This window comes from Macaca thibetana, chromosome X (assembly GCF_024542745.1).
Source record: "Macaca thibetana thibetana isolate TM-01 chromosome X, ASM2454274v1, whole genome shotgun sequence".
NCBI lineage: Eukaryota > Metazoa > Chordata > Mammalia > Primates > Cercopithecidae > Macaca > Macaca thibetana.
Genome location: NC_065598.1, coordinates 59,934,251 through 59,955,772, shown reverse-complemented (window position 1 = coordinate 59,955,772; position 21,522 = coordinate 59,934,251). Strand labels below are relative to the sequence as shown.

The window sequence follows — 21,522 nt, the reverse complement described above, 5'->3', positions numbered from 1 at the left end:
AGTTTAAGGTTGTTTCAGTGGAAGAACTGATTCTTTGTGTGCCCTGCTCCACCACTTTTAGTGATGTTATCCCCTTCTGAATCTTAATCCTGTGCTTTCTGGCCTATAGCACAATCAGGAAAGGGCAGGCTTGGGCTGCTAACAAGACTGTTAACACTTGAGGACTTACCTTCCATTCCAGACTAAAGGCAATAGTGTTTTTGCTTTCTTTAGAGGAGTTTCAATATACCAACCCTTGTTTATCCATTCAAGCTTCAAAGTGTTCATAAGTCTCTAGTCTTAAACATTTATATCATTTATGTAGAAGGTCTTGCTTGTGGCTGTAGAGGTAGCACATTATAGGTTGTGAGTTTAGGCTGACATTAGCAGGGAGAATCTTTCTCCCTGGACCATGGCAATTTCTCTCCCCTGTACTAGAATTTCAAATGGCATTATTAGAACTAATTTGCATTCACAGAATCCATCTTAATGGCTTCTCACTATGCACATTTTTTGGATTACATCATCTAGTACATCATTTGGCTAATTGGGGGTTTTTTATTTTTTTCTTTTAATATGGAGACCTCTTCAGCTCAGAGAGATCCTTAAATGTAGCTGTTACATCACCCAGATGATTCCTCCAAATTAGGTAGGGCAGGTCACCCTCATAGAAATCCCATGTTGAAAGCAACTTTGAGAGTCATATAGCCTATCCCTCAGCCTCCAGGCAGGACCAGAGCTAAAATTACCCTGGGTTTTTGAGAACCTGGCCAACATCTGTAAACCAAGCTTGACCTACTCTGTTATTTCCAGCTACTAGCCCTTATGCTGTAGTGTGAGCCAATGTCTTGAAATATGTTGCTTTTTGCAATAGGAAGATGATATTTAAGAGTTGGCACCAGTAGGAGACATTCTGAATTGTTTTCTTGGCTTTGGGGCTTTCCAAGGCCCTATTGTTGACCCATAGCACGGATTTGTAACCTGGGTGGCTGCCTGAGTTGAGGCTATGATCTTGGGCCTGGCACCTGTTTTACTCTGTGTAATCAATCCCCCGGGTTCATTTGGGGATCAGCTTAGGCCTTCCTAGCATCATGTGTATACTGCCTTGGTGGTGTGATGACTTGAGAGGAGGACCATGACTGAGTACCTGGAGATGAGGTCTGTTTCTGTGGCTCTTTGTAAAGTACAAAATTTTTGGAAAATCATCATACTTGTATATATCTTTTTTCTTTTTTCATCAGTATATTTATCATTATGAGTAAGAGTGAAACCGCTTATCTTTATACGGCTCTAGTGCTATTAATATCTTCTCACCAGTATTTGCTGAGTCCTGAACAAAAGTGACTGTCTAGCGCTTAGCAACAGCCACCTCCTGGAGTGGTCTAGACAAGTGCTAAGGGTATCTGGCATCTTGAGAGGTCTGTTGTCCTCTATATTAGAGGGTCACTAAGGAAACGGTACTCAGAAGAGGGTGGGTCTCCTTTTTTTTAGTTTTCGGAGGTGAAAACTGACAGATAGCTCCCTACCTCTTCAGGCCACCAGTTATACCTCAGGACAGATCTGAAATAGTTTGTCCTTGTGTTGAACTAGAATCTGTCTTTCTGAAGCTTCTACTCATGGGAAGGGTGTAAATGTCCAAGAGAACTGGCTCTGGAGATAATCTTTCTGGATTAGAATCAGAGTCTTTCCATTTATTAGCAAAGTGACCATTGTGTGCTTCAGGGAACTCATCATTAAATTGAGGATATAACAGCACCTACCTCATTAAGTTGTCGGGAGAACTAAACAAAATACAGGAAGAGCACTGAAAATGGGGTCTGACACATAGGAAACACTCAATAATAATACTGGTAATACTTGCAGCAGACTCTTAATATAAATGGTAGAAATAATATCCTTATTTCTCCCTGCTCCTCTCTCAAACCCTCTGGGAATATACTGACTCTCCACTCTGTCTGCAGCCCGTCAGAGATCTGAAACCTAAGACCAGGTCAGCCAAGCCTCTCCTGTCCTCCAGGCTTCTGAGCTTTCATCTTTTAACCATTATTTGGATGAATCAGCTTCTTGTTGCTGCTATGTGTGAGTGGCTAGACTGGGGCCATCTGGGCATGCAAGGCCCACTCCATTCAGCCACTTATATGAGTACATGGGCTACATGGAAGCCTGGACATGCTGACACTGCCAGGCTTTCAAGACTAATAGGAATTATATTACAACTAATGACCCTGCTGAACATGTAATTGGACAATGTTCTATCTTGGCTGTTCTGACCTCTAGCAACAGGCATAATAATGTTACTAGGGCCATACATCAGCAGTTAGTCTCCATTTATGAACAAATAAATGGTGGAACACTGTGTTATATGTAGGAACAAAGGAAAGGATTGAAAACCTTCTTTTTAAGATGTCCTGGGGAAAAGAGCCATAATAATAGACCTGCAAATTCTGCCCATTCGTCCAACTCTTTGTTTTGATAAGCTTATTAAGGTAGTACAGTTATTGACATTGCTGCTCAGTAGAGCTTGGCCCTGAATGCCATGTGTGGGATGGACTCATTCCCACATTTAGTTACATATAAAGTAAGCATAGCTTACTGTTAAGGGTACACTTAATAAAGATGCTATATATGGGACGGGGCCAGCAGTAGCCCTGAAAAACAGTACAACAGATGAACTTGAATTTGGGGAAGGTCCTGGAAGTTCACTTTCCCTTGTGGGTTGGGATAGGCTGAGAGTGTGCAGTGGGTGAGGACCCTCCCAACTGAAAATATTGGGAGAAAGTCCAGCACAGTAGGTAGAGTGTAGCATCAGTAGGCAGCAGAAAGAGGGTGGCTTTGTTGTCATGACAAGTGACTCGTATTACTTGGTCCAACATCAGGTTGTTTGGTGTGCTTCAATAAGCAGGTAAAGCATGGTGACCAGGTATCCAGAGGCAGGGAGTATATAGTGAAAATGGTTTCTTAATTTGTAGAATTAAGGACTTAATAAAAATTCATTCACCCAACAGATGATTATCAAATGGCTACTGAGAAAATACAGAGGTACTCTAGACCTTCAGCCCATCCTGCAAGAGTCTGATAGTAGATATGAAAACTTATGCATAAGGGAGGTTATTTGCCTAAGCTCTGTTACTTTAGTAAAGTTCTTTCCCTTTGCCAAATCTCACTTTGCTCCTCTGAAAGGTGGAGGGGTTGGAACAGATATACTCCAAGAACTTTTCTAGCCCTTTCTCCATAATTTCTTTTTTTTTTTTTTTCTTTGAGACAGGATCTTACGCTTTTGCCCAAGCTAGAAGTGTAGTGGCGTGATCATGGCTCGCTGTAGCCCCAAACTCCTGGGCCCAGGCAATCCTCCCACCTCAGCCTCCTGAGTAGCTGGGACTACAGGCACCCGCCACCACACCCAGCTCATTTTTGTATTTCTTTGTAGATGCAGGATTTCACCATTTTGCTCAGGCTGATCTCAAACTCCTAGACTCAAACAGTCCACCTGCCTCAGCCTCCCAAAGTGCTGGGATTATAGGCGTGAGCCACCATCCCAGCAAATCTTTTTTTAGTTGAGGTAAAATAAACATAACATCAGCTTCCCCATTTCAATCATTTTAAGGTATACAATTCAATGCATTTGCAGTGTTGTACAACCATCACCACTATCTAGTTCCAGAACTTCTTTATCACCACAAAAAGAACTCCATACTCATTAGCACTCACACCTCATTCCTCTCTCCTCTCAGTCTGTAGACGGTATAATGTTTTGTACAAATGTTAGCAAGTAGAAAGTAGAGGATAGTTAGGGAAGGGATTAGATTCATAAGAAGTGAGGTCGGGAAGAGGCATATGACTTCAGTAGCTACAGGAGACTATATCAGCCTGGATACAGGCTGAAAGGAATAAAAAACATAAGATAGATGTTGCGGGAAAAGCCTCAATAGAGAACAGGTGCCATCTAGGGCATTGGTACTATCCTGGAGGATCAGAAAGTAATTGAGACCTTGCCAGACTTGCCTTTAACTTGCTAGTAAATGGCATAGCCCAAACAAGATCGCATTCCAACTCCAAAGCCAGTGTTTTGCCACATCCACCATCCTGAAGTGGTTTTTTTTGTTTTTGTTTTTGTTTTTTCTAAATGTCTGTCAAATAATTGCAAGCTTTCCGGGGGATGAGTAACTCAGGTCGGCTTGATTTCAGCATTCTCCCTAGTGTGGCTTTCATAATGAAATCAGTACTTCCATATCTGAATAGCTTAAATAGAAGCCTTCTCTTTATTTTAGCTCAAACAGAAAGCAAATCAAAGGAAATACAGAAGAAATGAACTTCTAAAGGTCCTGGCAGAACACTCCTTTTGTGGCCACTTAACTAATTAACCTAAATTCTATCAAAGTCTAAGCAGGATAATTCCATGAAAACCAATGAAAGAAGAAGACTTAGGGGTAGCGTGGAGTGTAGTTCATAGTTAGGGAAGGGATTAGATTCATTTTCTTGACTGGGAAGGAAGTTTTCTTGACTGGGAAGGAAGCTACGTTATCTGTGAAGGGTTTCCCTACACTCCAATCCACCCCCATTCTCGCTTGAGTTCTCACCTTAAGAAGCCTTGTCATGGGCAGAAATCATCAATACCTCCAGCCTCGACTAAATAAGTCTCCATTCGTTGGGAAGGGTTTTTGAGTCTAGTTGTCAAGGAGGTGGCATTTGGAGTATAAGAAATTTGGGACAATTGTGAAAGCAATTACAAAAGTACTTCCTAAAACTCTTCCCTGACTAGAAAGGACAGTGTTTCTCATATGTTGCTTCATTGTTCTAGGGGCAGATGATACCAACCTAGGGGATAATAACAAGAACAGCTAATATTTGACTCAGTGCTAGAAACTGTTTTACATGCATTACCTTGTTTAATCCTCACAACAGCCCCATGAGATAGATAGATATTATTCTATTTCAGAGATAAGGAAACTGAGGATCAGAAAAGTTAAAGTGGCTTACTCTGTGTTACTCCGAGGCAGTTGTAGAGCCAGGATTTGAAATCAGTCTCCTGAGTCTTCACCCTTTACAAACACTGTAATAGACTGTCTCTCCTAATTTTGGCCTAAGAGTCCGGAGACTGCTTCAATCCTGACTGCCACTTTGATGCATCCCCCTATCTGGCCTTGGATTTCTCATCTGGGAAATGTAAAGAAAAAGGTTTGCTTGCCTGCCTTACAGGGCTGTTTTGAAGTCCAAGTAAGAGAGTCTGTGGGAAGGCACTGTTCTTGAACTAGGTTTTCAGAGAAGCCAGGGACAAAAGAAGAATGATAGAAAAGAGTAGGGAAGGCCTTCGTGAAGAGGGAGTAGGGGGCAGGCATTAGAAGGATACAAGGTACAGAGGTGTGAATAAACAGAATGTGTTGGAATGAATGGAAAGGGTAGCTTGCCTGAGGCCACACGTCTGTTGAAGAGCAGTGAAGCTCAGTGGGTCAGGCCCATTTTAATGTGCTGATGGAAAGCCATGAATGCAAAAACAGGATATTCACACAGGTCTTTTCTTTTTCTCTTTTTGTCTGTTATATAACAAAAATTTTCATTGCTCTGGTTGAGCTCCTTATTTCTCATTGTGTCGGTGCTGGAGAGGGAGAACAATTTGTTAGCAGCCTTCTTATGATGATCCTTCATATAATTAGTGACAGTTATTAAATCTTCCCTTGAGGGGTAGAGGAGTAGTTTCTGTGCCTGACTGTACATACCATGCTGATTGTCTTTGTGCCAGGCAGGAATGCTAAGTGCTTCCTGGCATGCACTTTCAGGGATCCCTAAGCACTTCTGATCCTCCTGAAGGCTGAGACTGGGGCTCTAAAACAGGGTGTGTGTGTGTGTGTGTGTGTGTGTGTGTGTGTGTGTGTGTGTGTGAAGTGGGAGCTCTGCTTGCAACTAACCAGGTTCCTCTCAGTCCCTCACATTCACCTTTGTATCCACACCTCGCCATTGCTTCACTGTGGTGGCAGAGAAAAGGCCTTTTGGTGACCTTTGTTATGGAAGAGTTCACGTTCCCTCCATACTCTCTCCTTTATCTGTGTTTTTCCCTTTTGTAGTATTTGCTGAGATTTTTGGCTGGCAACTTTATTCAGACAGAGACAGAGCTCATGATTAGAATTATCTTAAAAAGGAAAGGGCTGCCTTGGGAGACACTGGTCTCCTCATCACTCGTGTTCAAGCTTATAGGCCGTGCAATTGCTGGCAGGGTATGTTGTCAAGGGAGTTTATGTATTGATTGGGGAGCAAGGAGTGGCATGGACTAGTCCACCTTCCATTTCCTTTATAAACTGATTCTATAGCTCTGAGAGTCTATTGTTCAATGAGACTGGCAATAATAACCCATCACCTTCTCAAAGGATGTCTTGCTTTTTACTCCTCTCTTGTTGACTAGATTTGGCCTTTGAAAATATCAAGGTGAGATTTAGACAATACCACTTACCCATTCTCTTCTTAGAAATGTTACACTGCTGGAGACAGGGGCCGGCTGGCTTTCTAAGACACTCCTTGGGCCTTTATTGACTTTATGAAGGAATTACTGACTGGATATTATGGTAGTTTTCTTTTAGAACTACTGATCCATTTGCAGGGAGGGGCTACTAAAGATGTTGAAGAGGGTGTACCAAGGGCTGGGTAATAATCACTTTATCATATGGAACAATGGTGAGTCTGTTGGAATATTCATATAGGTATATAAATGCAAGGAGAGAGGTTGACAAGGATTTCACAGAAAATCCATAACCATGGTTTCCTCAGGAGAGGTAGAATATGGTTAGGATGGGGAACAGTCAGGGGAAATTTCACCTTATCTAGACAGTTTCAGCTTTTTATGTATCTATTTTTATAGAGATATAATTTCTATACCATAAAATTTACCATTTTAAAGTATACAGTTTAGTGGGTTTTAGTATATTCACAAAGCTCTATAACCGTCACCGTTGTCTAATTCTGGAACATATTTTAAAAATCATTTTTAATAGATAAAACTGTATATTTGGGGGATGTGATGTTTTGATATATATATATATGTATGTATACACATATTGTGGAACGATTAAACTAACATATCGTCACCTTGTATACTTATCATTTTTTGTAGTGAGAACATTTAAAATTGTACTTTCTTAGCAATTTTCCAATAATAATAGTATTCTATTATGTAAGTATGCTATATTTTGGTTTATCCATTCATCAATTAATGAACTTTTGGGTTGTTTCTACTTTTGGTTGTTATGTATAATGCTACTATGAACATTTGTGTACAAGAATTTGTGTGAGCGTGTGTTTTTATTTCTCTTGAGTACGTACCTAGGAGTGGAATTGTTGTATCATATGGTAACTATATGCTTAACTTTTTGAGGAACTGCCAAAATGTTTTCCACAGCAGCTATACCATTTTACATTCCTGCCGGCAGTGCATGAGAGTTCCAATTTGTCCACATGCTCGTCAATACTTGTTATTGACCTTTTAAATTATTATAGCCATTCTAGGAAGTGTGAAGTGGTATCTTTTTATGGTTTTGGTTTGCATTTCTCAGATGGCTAACGATATTGAGCATCTTTTCATATATTTATTGGCCATTTATATGTCTTCTTTGGAGAAATGTCTATTCACATATTTTGCCCATTTTTAAGCGGGCTGTTACTTTATTGTTAAGTTATATATATTCTGAATACTACATCTTTATCAAATATATGATATGCAAATATTTTTTCCCATTACTGGGTTGTCTTTTCACTTTATTGATGGTATCATTTGTAGCACAAAGTTTTTAATTTTGATGAAGTCCGCTTTATTTTTGCTTGGTTGTTTGTGTTCTAGGTATCATATCTAAGAAACTATTGTCTAAGGTTACAGATTTTCCTCTGTGTTTTCTTTGATGACTTTTATAATCTGATTCCATTCAGATATTTCATCCATTTTGATTTAATTTTTGTGTATAGTGTGAAGTAGGAGCCAAAGTTCATTCTCTTTCGTGTGGATATCCAGTTGTACCAGCACCATTTGTTGAAAAAACTATATTTTCCCCCTTGAATAATCTTGGCACCTTTGAAAAATATCAGTTCAGCATGAATGTAGGATATATTTCTGGACTCCTGGTTTTATTTCATTGATCTTTATATCTATTCTTGTGCCAGTCCCCCATTCTCTTGGTTATTGTAGGTTTGTAGTAAGTTTTGAAATCAGAAAGTATGAGTCCTCCAACTTTATTCTCCTTTTTCAAAATTGTTTTGGTTATCCTGGGTCCCTTGAAATTCCATATGAGTTTTAATACCAGTTTTTCAATTTTCTGCAGACACCGGGTGAGACTTTGATATGTATTGTGTTGAATCTGAATTAATTGGAGGAGTATTGCTATATTAGCACCATTAAATCTTCCAATCCATGAATAGGAGAGGTTTTTCTATTTAGTTCTTCTTTACTTTCTTTCAGTAATGCTTTGCAGTTTTCATTGTATAAGATTGCACTTCTTTTGTTAAATTTATTCCTGTGTATTCTTTCTGTTCCTATTTAAATGTTATTGTTTTCTTAATTTAACTCTCAGATCGTTCATTACTAGTATATAGAAACATGATTGATTTTTATATCCTGCAACATTGCTGAACTTATTTATTCATTATGACAGGTTTATTTTTGGGGGGATTCCATATGATTTCCTGTATATCACATTATATAATCTGTGACTAGAGATAGTTTTACTTCTTTCTGATGCAATGTCTTTTATTTCTTTTTCTTGTGCAATTGCTCTGGCTAGAACCTTCAGTATAAGGTTGAATAGAAGTGATGAAAGGGAATATCCTTGTCTTGTTCTTGATTGTAGGATGAAAGCCTTCAGTCTTTCACCATTAAATATGGTATTAACTATGGATTTTTTATAAATGTTCATTATTATTTGGAGAAAAATTCCCTTCTATTTCTAGTTTGTTTAGTATTTTTGTTTTTAATCATGAAAGGGTGTTGGATTTTGCAAATGCTTTTTCTGTGCCTGTTGAGATGATCATCTGGGATTTTGTAACCTTACTTCACTAATATGGTGTAACTTACGTGGACTGATTTTCATATGTGAAGCAACCTTCCATTCCTGGAATCACATCTGGTAAGGTGGACAATTGGTTTTTAATATGTTGCTGGATTTGGTTTGCTAGTATTTTATTGAGGATTTCTATATTTCTGTTATTTAGAAGGGTTTGTAAAAGATTGATGTTAGTTATTTTTTAAATGTTTGGTACAATTCACCAGTGAAGCCATCTAGTCCTGAGATTTTTTTGTTTGTTTGTTTGTTTTGTTTTGTTTTGTTTTGTTTTTTCCCCATGTGGGAAGTTTTCAGGATTGCATGAAATTATTCATTAAATCTTTTTCTTGTTATAGGTCTTCTCAGATTTTCTGTTTCTTCTTGAGTCAGTTTCTGTAGCTCGTGCCTTTCTAGGACTTTGTCCATGTCATCAGGTTATGTAATTTATTGGCATACAATTGTTCATAATATTCCCTTTAATTCTTATTTCTGTAGGACTGGTAGTAATATTTCTTTCATCCATGATTTTAATAATTTTAATCTATTTTTTTCTATTTTAACTTTTTGCAACGCAAATGTGTTCTTGTATAACGTATAATTTTAAAAATGAAAAAAATGGAAGGCACAAAATTAAAATGCATATTAAAGATGTGGGTATATTGCTGACTCCTTGGCTGTCTCTGTGGATATCAGTTTCTTTATTACGAAATTGAGAGGATGGATTACTGTTGCTGAAGTTTTTGAAAGCCTTTGGACTATAGTATTTCTGTGTTTGAGCACGGGATTAAAGGACATAGATGGGAGTATTTGTGGACGGAAAATAGACCAGTCTGGGAGGAGCCCAATACTCCTGAAGGAAGTAGTAGGAAGTAAGAGTGGAAATACAGATTAGAGTCAAATTATGGTAATATTTGAATGTCAGGGTGAGGGATTTGGACTTGCTTTATAATCAGTGGAGAGCTATTAAGGATTTTGGGTTGATGGGATTTAGCCAATCAATATGATAGTCAAGGAAATTGGTCTAATAGTGGTATGTGGGGAGGGTAAAATCTAGAGGATCACCCAGGGACTTGTTCAGGTATAAAACTATGAGAGCAATGACAGTGAAAATAGAAAAGGGAGCAATAAAGACCAGAGATTGTCTTCAGTTTGGAAAGCACTCCATGGTTTAGAAGGAGGAGGGAGGAGTGAGTTGTCTTGCTCATCTGCATGTCCTTCACAGTTAGTGGTTAGGCACAGAATAGGTCCAAAGTAAGTATTTGTTAAATTGAACTGCATTAATCAGCCTTGCTTCAGAGTTCAATGAAGGCTGGGGAAACCAGCCTTTAAGTACTCTAAGAGGTCTTCCAGGACAGCCTTTCAACCTGGCAGGTTCTAGGCATTGTCCATCTTCTTACTTGTCACCCAGGCATCTATATGTGCTAATTGCAGCATTAATGAAGAAAAGGTACACATTAGCCTTCACAGATTGTTGGGCAGGGTTGATAAAGGCTCTCTTGTCTGATATTTCAACCAGGGCAGATAAGCTTATGGGCTGACCTCTGTCAATGCACTCTGACATACATGCAGACAAAGACCTTCCTCTGCACAGAACAGGGAAGCTCTCAAGAGCAGAGAACTTAGAGGTTAGACCAGAAAGTCTTATCATTAGGCCCAGGGGATGTTTTGTGGGAACCTGGGATCAGGAGAAAAACAGTTAGACCTTATGTGCCACCTTGTTCTAGGCTAAGAAACATCTTCCCTCAAATGTCAGCTCTATAAAGGGCAGTGATTTCTTTTTTATTTGCTGTTGTATCCCTAATATCTGGCACATTATCGGCACTTAGCATAGATTTAATGAATGGATGAATCTGTTAGTAGTTCTTTGCAGTGAAAGCAGCATCTTAACCTAAGGAATGGGCTTCTGGGGTTGTTGCAGTAGAGTAGATGAAGATGTCTTCTCCGAAGCTCCTTATGAAGGACCCTGCTACACAGGCCTTTAGTTATAACCAGAAGGGACTTCTCTACCAAATTCTTTATAAGGAATCTGTTTTCACTTGGCTGCAGTTGCCTTCGTCTTTTCTTATTGTTATTTGGAACGATAGTGTCATGGTGTATAGCTTGAACCTAAATGTGGTTCTGTTTCTGCCTTTGCATCTGCTCCCCCTTCCTTCATATCCTGTCTTCCTTCCCACTAGAATTGTTCAAAATTTTCATCTTATTCCAGCTATCCAAAAGCCAACATTTGGACCTGACTTTTCTTAAACTCCTAAGAAGAAAATAAATGATTCTTATTCTTTAAAGGCCTGCCTATGTTACCCTTTCCATAGCAGGGCTTAGCTTGCTTTGTGAGAAGCAGGGAAAAGCTAATGGATTATTAAGAGGGTGAGGTTTTCATTGTTACAAGTAGACAGCATCATGTATATGAGATGTTTGTTTCAGTGCCTTAAATCACTTTTTTTTTGCCCAGGTTCATTCTTTTGAATAATTATCTCTCATATTGCCTGTTGATTGCATTAAAGGACAGCTATTAGCATATTGAAGACACAAAGCTGACCTTTTAGAAGCTGGAAAGAGATTTATAATGGAGCACTTGCAGAGGGTGATAGGTTTTGGATAGAGATACATTTTGCAAATTTGGCTGTGTATACAAAATACATAAAAACAGAGTGAGCTCTATTTACTTTGGCCTGTGACAATTTAGTGAGATATATGCTGGTGACATCTCTAAGTTCACTGAGTGGTGATCATGCCCCCTCACCTCCTATGAGAGAAAGAAAGAGGAAAGAATATACAGAGTTGGGAAGTAACTACCGTCCTTCTAGTTCTATCCCAAAGCCTCTTCCTCCCGAATGATTACCCACTAAAAGGCTTTTCTGATGGCAGAAATAGGGATGCATCTAAATTGTGTGATCTCAGCTTCTTGAGGCAGGAATGTGGAAAAACCTGGGGTTTAAGGAAGGAAAATATGGAAAATATGGAGAATTGATTAAACCTGTTGAGACAACTGGCAAGCTCTTTGCTTATTACCCCTGACAAATTTTGTCACTCTGCCAAGTGGGCCCACCCTTCTTTTGCTTCCTGCCCCCATGGTTTCCGCAATTCCTAGGACTGTGGGGGGTGGTGGGAAGGTCCATCTTCTTGGGCCATCTTCTTGATTTTCCGTCAAAGTCATCTAGAAGATCCAGAGACATCCCACTCGGCCATCCCAAAGGTTTTTTTTTTTTAGCTTCCCACTGCCTTCATGATTTAGAATGAACAGTCTCAACTGTTACCGAATTCATCAGTTTCTGATGATTCTAATAATTGTCTGTCCACCTTGGCCCAAGCCCTTTCCTTTTCTTTTCCTGTCTTCCTTAGAACCAGGGGCACAAAGGTTCTAGCACAGTGTTTAAGAGCACATGTACCCTAGAAGTTAAAGTATAATAAAAAAGGAAAAAAAAAGAGCATAGGCTCTAGAGACAGACAGACTGGCTCCTATCCCAGCTCCTCTGATTCCTGTGTGACTTGGGATAGATTACTTAACTTCTCTGAGCCTCAGTCTCCTCTTCTGTGAAATGGTAGTAATAGTGGTACCTATCTAGCAGGGCTGAATACAGTATATTGCAGGCTCTTAACACAGTGAATGGTGTATAGTTGGTGCCAATTAATAGCTATTGCTAGTATGTGATGGGTAAATATTCTCCCATCCCCATCCCAATCTTGAAGAGGTAGAGATCTTTGCATGTTCAAGGCATTTTACAGTCAAATTTTGATGATTATTTTTATGTCCTATCGCAGAAATCAGCACTGAACTTTGTTTTCAAGACACCCATTCTAGTATTTAACTTTGGTCTCTATACTTGCAGGTGCATAAATGCTGTGTTTTGTCAGCAATCCAGCTGTGGCACTCAAGATGTATAGCTTAACCTTTTAAAAAATCCAGTTGTGCTACCTAGATGTGCTCCAGCATGAATGAATGTAGTCCCTCCACTCTATTTAAAGATAGGTCACCAGAGACCTAGAGAAGATTAAACCCATGCCCAGGGCAAAAAGTCACCCTAGAGCCAGGTTTGGAATTCTACTTGCAGAGGTCTCTGGTTGAAGGTTCTCTGAATACCTGAGAAGTTCAGTTTATCCTTTTTTTACTTGTCTGGAAACCTCTCAAAGAAGGAAGCTAACTCATTATTTTTCTTTTGGCTGCATCCACAGCTCTGGGTGAACCAGGAGGATGAGGTGGAGGAGGGGCCCAGTGATGTGCAGAATGGACACCTGGACCCCAATTCAGACTGCCTCTGTCTGGGGCGGCCACTACAGAACCGGGACCAGATGCGGGCCAACGTCATCAATGAGATAATGAGCACTGAACGTCACTACATCAAGCACCTCAAGGATATTTGTGAGGTAACCATGGTGGTTCATGTGGAGGCACTTCATGAAGAACCAACAACCCTCCTGGGCCCCGCCTGTGACAGTCCCAAAATGTTGGAAAGGGCACGTAGCCTCCCAGATTCTGTTCAGTGAGGTGAAACTGCTTCCTTAGCGTTTCTCAATCTCTGTTTTACACATTTTCTCTCTAATATTAATTCATTTATATTCATTGTCTCTCTCCCTTTACCCTTTCTTTGTGTCTTCCTCCTTCTCTCCCCTGCGTCTCTACCTTTATCTTCTTGGTATCTGATCCAGTTACAGCCATCTCATGTAAGGGCTTAACCTCACTCATTAAAGGAAAATGCATCTCCCGCCAAGCCAGTGATTCACAGACTTTAACATGTACCAGAGTTTCTGGGGGAGCTTGTTAAGCAGCCCTCTCACTCTTGTCCCCCACATCATGAATTATCAGTCTCAGGTAAGGCATGAGCATGTTTAGGTTTAATGAGCATCCCTGGTGATGCTGATGCTGCTGGTCTTAACTGTCTCACCTGGAGAACACTGGTTGTGAGTTTAAGCAGAAAAGAGCCTGGAGACAGGAATCTACAGAAGATGAAGGCTGGATGGACAAACCTGGGCTCCTTCAGTATGTCACTTTTTTCCCCAGGAGCTGTCTCTCTACATTCCCTAACCGCATTCCTTCCATCTCTCTGTCCTAAATGAAGATGAGAGCCTTTACTCTCGTACTCTCTTAAGCTTAGTAGATGCAAATTGGCATTTTCAAAGGGCAGTTTACTGAACAGGAAGGGAAAACCAATGGGAAATGAAGGCAGCGTTTTAAAAGGATTAAACACACACACACACACACTCTTGTATCTTTTTTCTTGACTCAGGGAAAACTCTGCATTGAATCTTTTGGTCTCCTTCCTTCCAGAGGAGGGGTTAGGTTCTATTTTCTGTCCCCTAGCCTAGGGTCCACTGTGGAGTCAGTAGTACAGCTCCAACATTTTTCAAAGTTCTTATTTCTCTACATCTGTACTGCCCAATGGAACTTCCTGCAATGATGAAAATGTTCCATGTCTGCATTCTCCAATATAGTAGCTATGAGCCAACAATTTGTGGCTTTTGAAGAGTTAAAATGTGGCTGGTATGACTGAGAAATGGAATTTTAAATTGTATTTACATTTAATTAGCTTTAATTTAGGTAACCATGTGTCTGTAATGACAGCCACATTGGACAGTATAGCTCTGGAAGCACCAAGGCCAAGGATTTTGTACCTGAACTTTCTTTATCTCAACTCATTTTCTCACCCCTTTCAGGAAGATTAAAAGTTATCTTTTCCCACCGCCCCTCTCCCTGCCCTGCCATGAGGCAGCAAGATAGAGTAGAAAGAACAAGAGGTCTGGGGACATGAAATGCTGGTTTTTCACATTCTAACTTGGTCATTAATTAACCCTGTGGGCTTGAAGATAGCCCTTAACTCCTCTGACATTCAATTTTCTTATTTTTCCAATGGGCTTCATTATAACAATTTCTTACATTTGTTGAGGAAATTAAGTAAATAGAATATTGCAATAACATATGTTGTATTTGGAAAAAGGTAATTTTCTTTTTTGCCCCCTTTTTAAATTTATTCACCCATCCATCCAGATGTCCTTCTTTCCTTCCTTCTCCCTTCACATCAATGGCTGGTGCTAAAAAAAATTCCCCCTTGGAATGTGCTACATGGCATTCAGCATCAAACCACTGACATTTCATTCATTCAGCAAACTTTTAGTGGAATTCTATTCTGTGCCAGGCCTGGACATAACTTCTTGTCTCAAAGTGTTATACTTTAGAGCAGCATCTGCATCGCCTGGGAACTTGTTATAAATGCAAAATCTTTGGCTCCAACCCAGACTTACTGAATCAGAGTATGCATTTTAACAAAGTTACTATTTGATGTATAATACATATTAAAGTTTGAGGAGCATTGCTCCAAAATGATACCTATATTACAATGTCATAGTGTTTTTCATAAAATTAAGTACAGTCTATTCTTCACTTGGTAGCTGAGGGATGCTGTCAAGATCTAAGTCAGGTCATATCACTCCTCTGCTCAGAACCTTCCAGTGACTCACCATTTCTACCTGAGTAAAAGCCAAAGTTATTATTGTTTACAAGGGCCTGTGTGGTCAACCCATCCTTGCCTCTATGACTTTCACCTCCTGCTCTTTTATGCTATGCTTTCTTTACTACTACAGCTATACTGGCCTCTTGCTTTTCCTTCAGCATTACTAAAATGCTTCTCCCTTAGAGCCTTTGCACTGGTTTTTCCCTCTGCTTAAAGCATTTCCCTCCCCACCCCACATTTACATGGCTCCCATCCTCAACTCCTTCAAGTCTTTGCTCAAATATCTTCTTGAGACTTCTGTAAGCATTCTATTTAAACCTGTAACCTTGCACTACCTCTGCCCCTTTCCTGCTTTATTTCTATCTGTTACATTTATCTGTCTGACATTATATATTTAACTTATATATTTTGTTTATTGTCTGTCTCCTCTACTGGAATGTACTTTCCATGAAAGGCAGGGGTTTTCATCTATTGATTTACTGATATATTCCCCCAGCACAGTGCCTGGTACATACTAGATGCTTGATAAATATTGCTTAAAGTCAAAATTAAATATAATTGCTCATATGTATGTACTGCTTTGATTGGCAAAGTACATTCACATCATATGTCATTTGATCTTCAAAGAGGACAAAAGTTGTTATTGTTATTCCTATTTTCTAGATCAATAGATTGAGTCTCTAAGAAGCAAATTTATTTTCCCAGAGCTCTTAGGTACTAGCCCAGTGGAAGTCCTTAGAAGGCTCTCCCAACTCCCACACATCTTGGCCTCCTCCTATGGGACACAGGCTCAGGACAGCAATGGAAGCTATTTGTCTTTCCAGAAAGTGGGGGGTGATATGATCCTGCTTTAAGGAGTTTTCCAATCCAGCCAACCCAATCAAACCTTTTGTTGACAATTTGTTGGTTCCTTTTTTTTCAACGATTATTGGTGCTGAAGTATTTAAATGAGAGCCATTTCTTTGTCTCACCCTATAATCACAGGCATCAAAAGGGAGGTGGAGAAAGCTGTGTCTAGCTGGATCAGAAGACAGTAGTTTAGCCCAGGATCGTGTAATCTTTAAACCAAAAGCTGTGAGGAGCGAATGATTTATCAGAAAGAATACCAGACTCAGAAATGGGAGTGCTGGGTTCAGGACCTACCTTGGTCACTAACTGACTGGGGAATCTCAGATGAGTCTTTTCCACCCTAGGCCTTGTCCCCCATCTCTAAATTGCATAGGTTGGAGGAGCTCTTTAGGTTCTGTCTGGCTCTTACTTTTTCTCTAGTTCTGTAAGATGTAGATATGCCCTCACTAGAGAAAAACTGTGATAGTGAGCCAGGCTACTTCTGCATTTTCTGCCTCTTCCTTCTTGGTACCCTTGGAAGCATGTCTTACTCAAGCACGAATGTGTTCATAAACCACTCTTTCTGTAGGTTATGAGAGAGCTCTAAACACTTCCTACTCTTGTACTTGTTGAAGGGGAAAGGGGGAAAATTATATTCAATATAAAAAAAAGTCACACTATTTATTAGAGGACATTCTTTTTCCCTCCTGGGAGCAGAAAGTGCTTTACAAACATTTAAGTTACAATACCTTTATATTACAAATGAAGAAGTGGGAAATAAAGTGATTTTTAATAGAACTCAAAGTACAATCAAGGAAACTGAGGCAAGAGTAAGCAGAGCTAAAGATGCTTTATAAAGCTGTCTTGTCTGTTTTCTCTTGAGGAAGATAATCTCAGCCATCTGATACCTATGAAATACATTCTGTCTTCAAATGCCTCCAGAGAAGCTGGCCTACCTTTCTTCACTCATCTGTATTAGTGATCATACCATTTCACTATCAAGAAATTCTTCTTTAGGCATGCTGTAGCTTCAAGTCATTTCCATTTGGTATCTTAAGCCTAGGGTTTTCAAATGTATTAGCCATTTGGGTTTTCCCTTCTGCAGATTGCCTATCTCAATACATCCCAATAGTCTTTACATCTTGGCACATAGAAAATGATAACACATGTATAAAATAGTAATATTTGTACAGCATGCTAGGATAAAAGTATGAGTCAGCTAGTCAGCCTAAAACACCAAGCCCAGGGAGGGCTTCTGCCTGCCATAGGCCCTACCTGTCCATTCCATCTGGACATTCTTTGCCCTGTTCCTATTCTTTGCCCATTTTCATGGAGTTTCTTATGTTTTTTCTTGCTGATTTATAAGAGTTCCTTGTATATTCTAGATATGAACTCCTTGTCAGCTTTCCATGTTGCAAGTATCTTCTTCATTCTCTTGTTTTTTAATATCTTTTTTATTTCATTTGAAGAAAGGGTTTCCTATCTCAAAGAGGGGAAGAAGGAAATAAAAGAAAACCACCAATTTGAACATTCTGCTTCTAACTTACCTTTGATCATCACCAGTATGGGAAGAACTAATTAGCATTTAGTTGACAAATAACTGAGCAGCAACTATATGCCAGGTATTCTGTTAAACTTCGACGATATAGCTGTGAATAACAACTATGGTCATTGTCTCCTAATTTTCTTAAAAAAATCTTCAAGATGGTTGTCAGGTCTCCCATCAGGCCTCAGTTTCCAGGCAAAAAAAAGACATATGAAACTCCTAGAATGTCAGAACTGAAAGGATCCATGGAAATCTTTTTCGATGTCTTCATTTTAGAGACAGAGACACTGAGGTCTAAACTTTTTGTGAGGACCTTCCCTAAAGAATTTCCTAAACCCCAGGTGATCCAGGGGCTCATTGGTTCATCCTATTTCCTGGTAGTTTCTAGGATCTTTTCTGGAGATCTTGGGTATTGTTTATATCCCATATCAAGGCATTACTTCTAGATCAATGCACTAGGTCTCAACTCGTACATCAGCCCTGGTGAGTTTAAGAACAAAGTGAAATAGATGGGCAGCTTTCCTCGCTGTTACCATAACAATGCCAGGGCTAATTTATGCCAATTGTGACTGATTTGATAATACCCACATTTATCTTAGCTACTCTGTGGCCTGCCTGCCCACCCATGCCCACTTTACTCCTAGGAGACAGAGTTTAGGCTCTAGAAAACTGCCTCCCTTGAGCCATAGTACCCTGTTCCCTGTTACCATTCAGATGGGGTCAAAGGGTGTTCAAAGCATACCTGGCAGTAAGAGCCACAGACCCCTTTTGTTCCCCCTGCCCTGTGACAGGCCTTCAGTGGGCCCTGAGACTTATCTAGGATAAACAAATTTTATTTCTTCCATTATTCTTCATTATGTTGCTTTTCAGGCACCTCCCTACCCTGCTCACTCCCCTCTGGCTGTGTGCTATTTTCTTGGTGTTCCTCTGAAAAGAGGGTGGACTCAGAATTTAATTCTGCTCTCCTGCAGTGGTATGACTACCTTCCAATTACCTCTCTCATTTTTGGCTCGCAATATATTTCTTCTTTTTTCTAACTGAAAATGGTATTAGGCTTTTTGGCAATCACATTTCACTGCCAACTCATCTTAAACTTACATACCTTTAAAAATGAGTGAATGAGAGGAGACAAGTATTAATTGACCCCCTAAGTCTACCCTCTATTCACCACTGATGTGGAAAATTTGATAGCCTTCAGGCCAGTCAGAAGAAGGGGATAAAAAAGGCAAGACTCCAGGGAGCTAATCATTTCTCCTGGCCTTTCTTTTTTCCAAAAGCCTGTGTGACATAGAGGTCGAGGGTGACATTTTGGGGTTATCCAGCTACTCCCATATTCTTATGTCTCATCGCTTATTTTTTGATAAGAGCAGTTTACATCTGTTATTTGTAATCTTTAGCAAGTGAGTAATCTTAGACACTAGGGCTGCAGGAGATCTTAAGAAGACATTGGGTCTTCCCTCTTCTTTCCTTGATAATATTTCATTCCAGGCAACCTTCTTATAGCTGCATTTTCTTTTCTTTACACTCTCTGGCAAAGAGATCCCATTTTTGATCATGAAGACAATTAAAAAACAGCATTAGAGAAAGTTTAAAAATAGGAACAAAAATCAGCCAGAATCCATCAACTATAGCAGAATTATTTGCACTTTTGCATAATCTCTTCAAATCTGTCCATATGTATATATATTTACAGAGTTGTAATCACACTGATATACCATTTTATGTTCTACTTGTTAACATTGTATCATAAACAATTTTCCATGTTTCTACATGGTCTTCCTAATTATCATTTTAACTGCTATGTAATATTTCATCAAGCTAAATGTACCAGAATATATTTATAGTCTATCATTGGCTTTAAAAATAAGAGTTGATAAAACATTCTAGGTTCCTACCATCCTGTGGACATTCTTCCTGATATATCCCCTACCATAGCATACAAAATATAATAGAAAGAAAATTATTTCCTTGAGAGTGGCAATAAATAATATATTTAGGGACTTAGGAAGTTGGATTGAAATCTTCATTAATTCTTTTTTCCTAAGACCACTCTCTTATTTTTATTTCTGTTATATTTTATGCTGATGTTGACTTCTAGTATCCTTGTTGAATTTTGGCGATTTTATGGTGTTTTGTTTTTCGCCTGAGACTTTTCAAATAGGAGCAGCGGATAGAACTATTAAATATTTTCTGAACTGGCTTCTCAGGAGATAAATGAGCTATCTAGGCTGGCCTCTTCTGTCTCCCATTGTGGTCACTCATCAGTACCTATTACTTACCTAGAAGTAATATATTGAATGTGCCACTGTTACTGTTTTCCCCCAGCTGTGCTCCTCGGCCTGCCTTAGGGGAAAAAAGTGGGAGAAGGGGTAAGGAAGCCTCCACTCCCATTTAATGTTGAGATGATATGCTCACTGCTCTCCCTGTTCCATTGTAGCTAAGAAATGTCCAGAGATGGTAGGGTGAAAGAGACAGATAGACAGGCACACAGGCGCAGACCAACTCAGACATACTAGGCTCTGGTAATTACATATTAGGCAAGGAAGGGCCTACAGGGGTTTATTGCCATTCCTTCTGGTAGTCAATGTAAAGCTTTCTAGGGAGGCAGAATTTGGGGAGCAACCTCTGTAAAGGTAGTGGAGCCAAAAGGGTGTTCTGGGAATTTTCTTCCTAATCAAAAATTGCATATGAAAGAATGCAGGAAATTTTCAACTTGTCAGTCAATGAGGGTACAAATCATTAGTTAAACAGATGTCAACATAGGCATAGACTATTAATTTGCCTACTGTTTAAAGACACTTACTAATTAATGGCTAAATTGGAGACTGAGAACAGATATGGGAAGTGAGGTTTGTTGTAGGGGTCAGTAAAAGGCATTGAAGCCAGGGATGAGGATCTTCCTGGAGTGTGCCCAGATTACCTCATTGGTAGCTGTGTTAAGGGAGACAAAGTGAGGATAGGGACAGGGCTATATGTGGTAAATCAGTCCCTGTAAAACTCTTCCTTGGAGTCTCAACCCTTAAGAAAGGTATTAAGATAATTTCACTTAGCTGTTTGATGAAAGCAAATGACCATAATTTATCCTCACCAAGAACATTTTTATGTGCTACTGATTTCTAATGAGGGCAGTAACTATCAAGTGAAAACCCATAATAGTAGGTTCCAAATGGAAGATGCAATTTAGATCAGGGCTGTTTTTGTCCTGACTTACATTATGCCCTGAGTCTTTATGTTACCCCAATGCTTTCTTACTAGACCAAGAATCTCTTTCATCCTTTTTTTCTCTTTCATCAGTGGTTATCTTTATTAATGTGTTTTATGTGTTTAGGGCACATTTATGTGTTTAGGACATATGTGTTAGGACACATTAATGTGTTTAGGACACATTTATTTACAAATGTGTCCTAAACACCTGCTGTGTTAGAAACACCATGTCCAGGCACGCATAGGCTTGTTGGCTGAGCTCATCTAAATGATCACTCCTGGCCAGCTACCTTAGATAGTTGAGACATTTGCTTTGAGAAATGGTTTGGCAGATATTTGCATGATGTGAATAGTATGAATGCGTTTTCTTAAAGTATGTGAAGACATGAATGTCTAAGAAAAGATCGTATGTGTACTTCGATGTACACAACAGGGAAAGCCTAAAATGATAAACAACTATTATTCCTGGTTATTTCCTGACATTAAAGTTCATAAGGGAATTTTTTCT

General features: G+C 39.4%; 1 protein-coding gene across 7 annotated transcripts in view; it reads left to right on the top strand.

Annotated features, from left to right (window-relative positions):
* Positions 1–21,522, top strand: part of ARHGEF9 (Cdc42 guanine nucleotide exchange factor 9) — a 179,733-nt gene that overhangs the window by 92,777 nt on the left and 65,434 nt on the right. For all 7 annotated transcript variants that reach the window (XM_050776932.1, XM_050776935.1, XM_050776929.1 and 4 more), the window contains one exon: positions 13,164–13,355. In XM_050776932.1, coding sequence (XP_050632889.1) covers positions 13,164–13,355 — 192 coding nt within the window. The remainder of the gene's footprint in view (positions 1–13,163; positions 13,356–21,522) is intronic.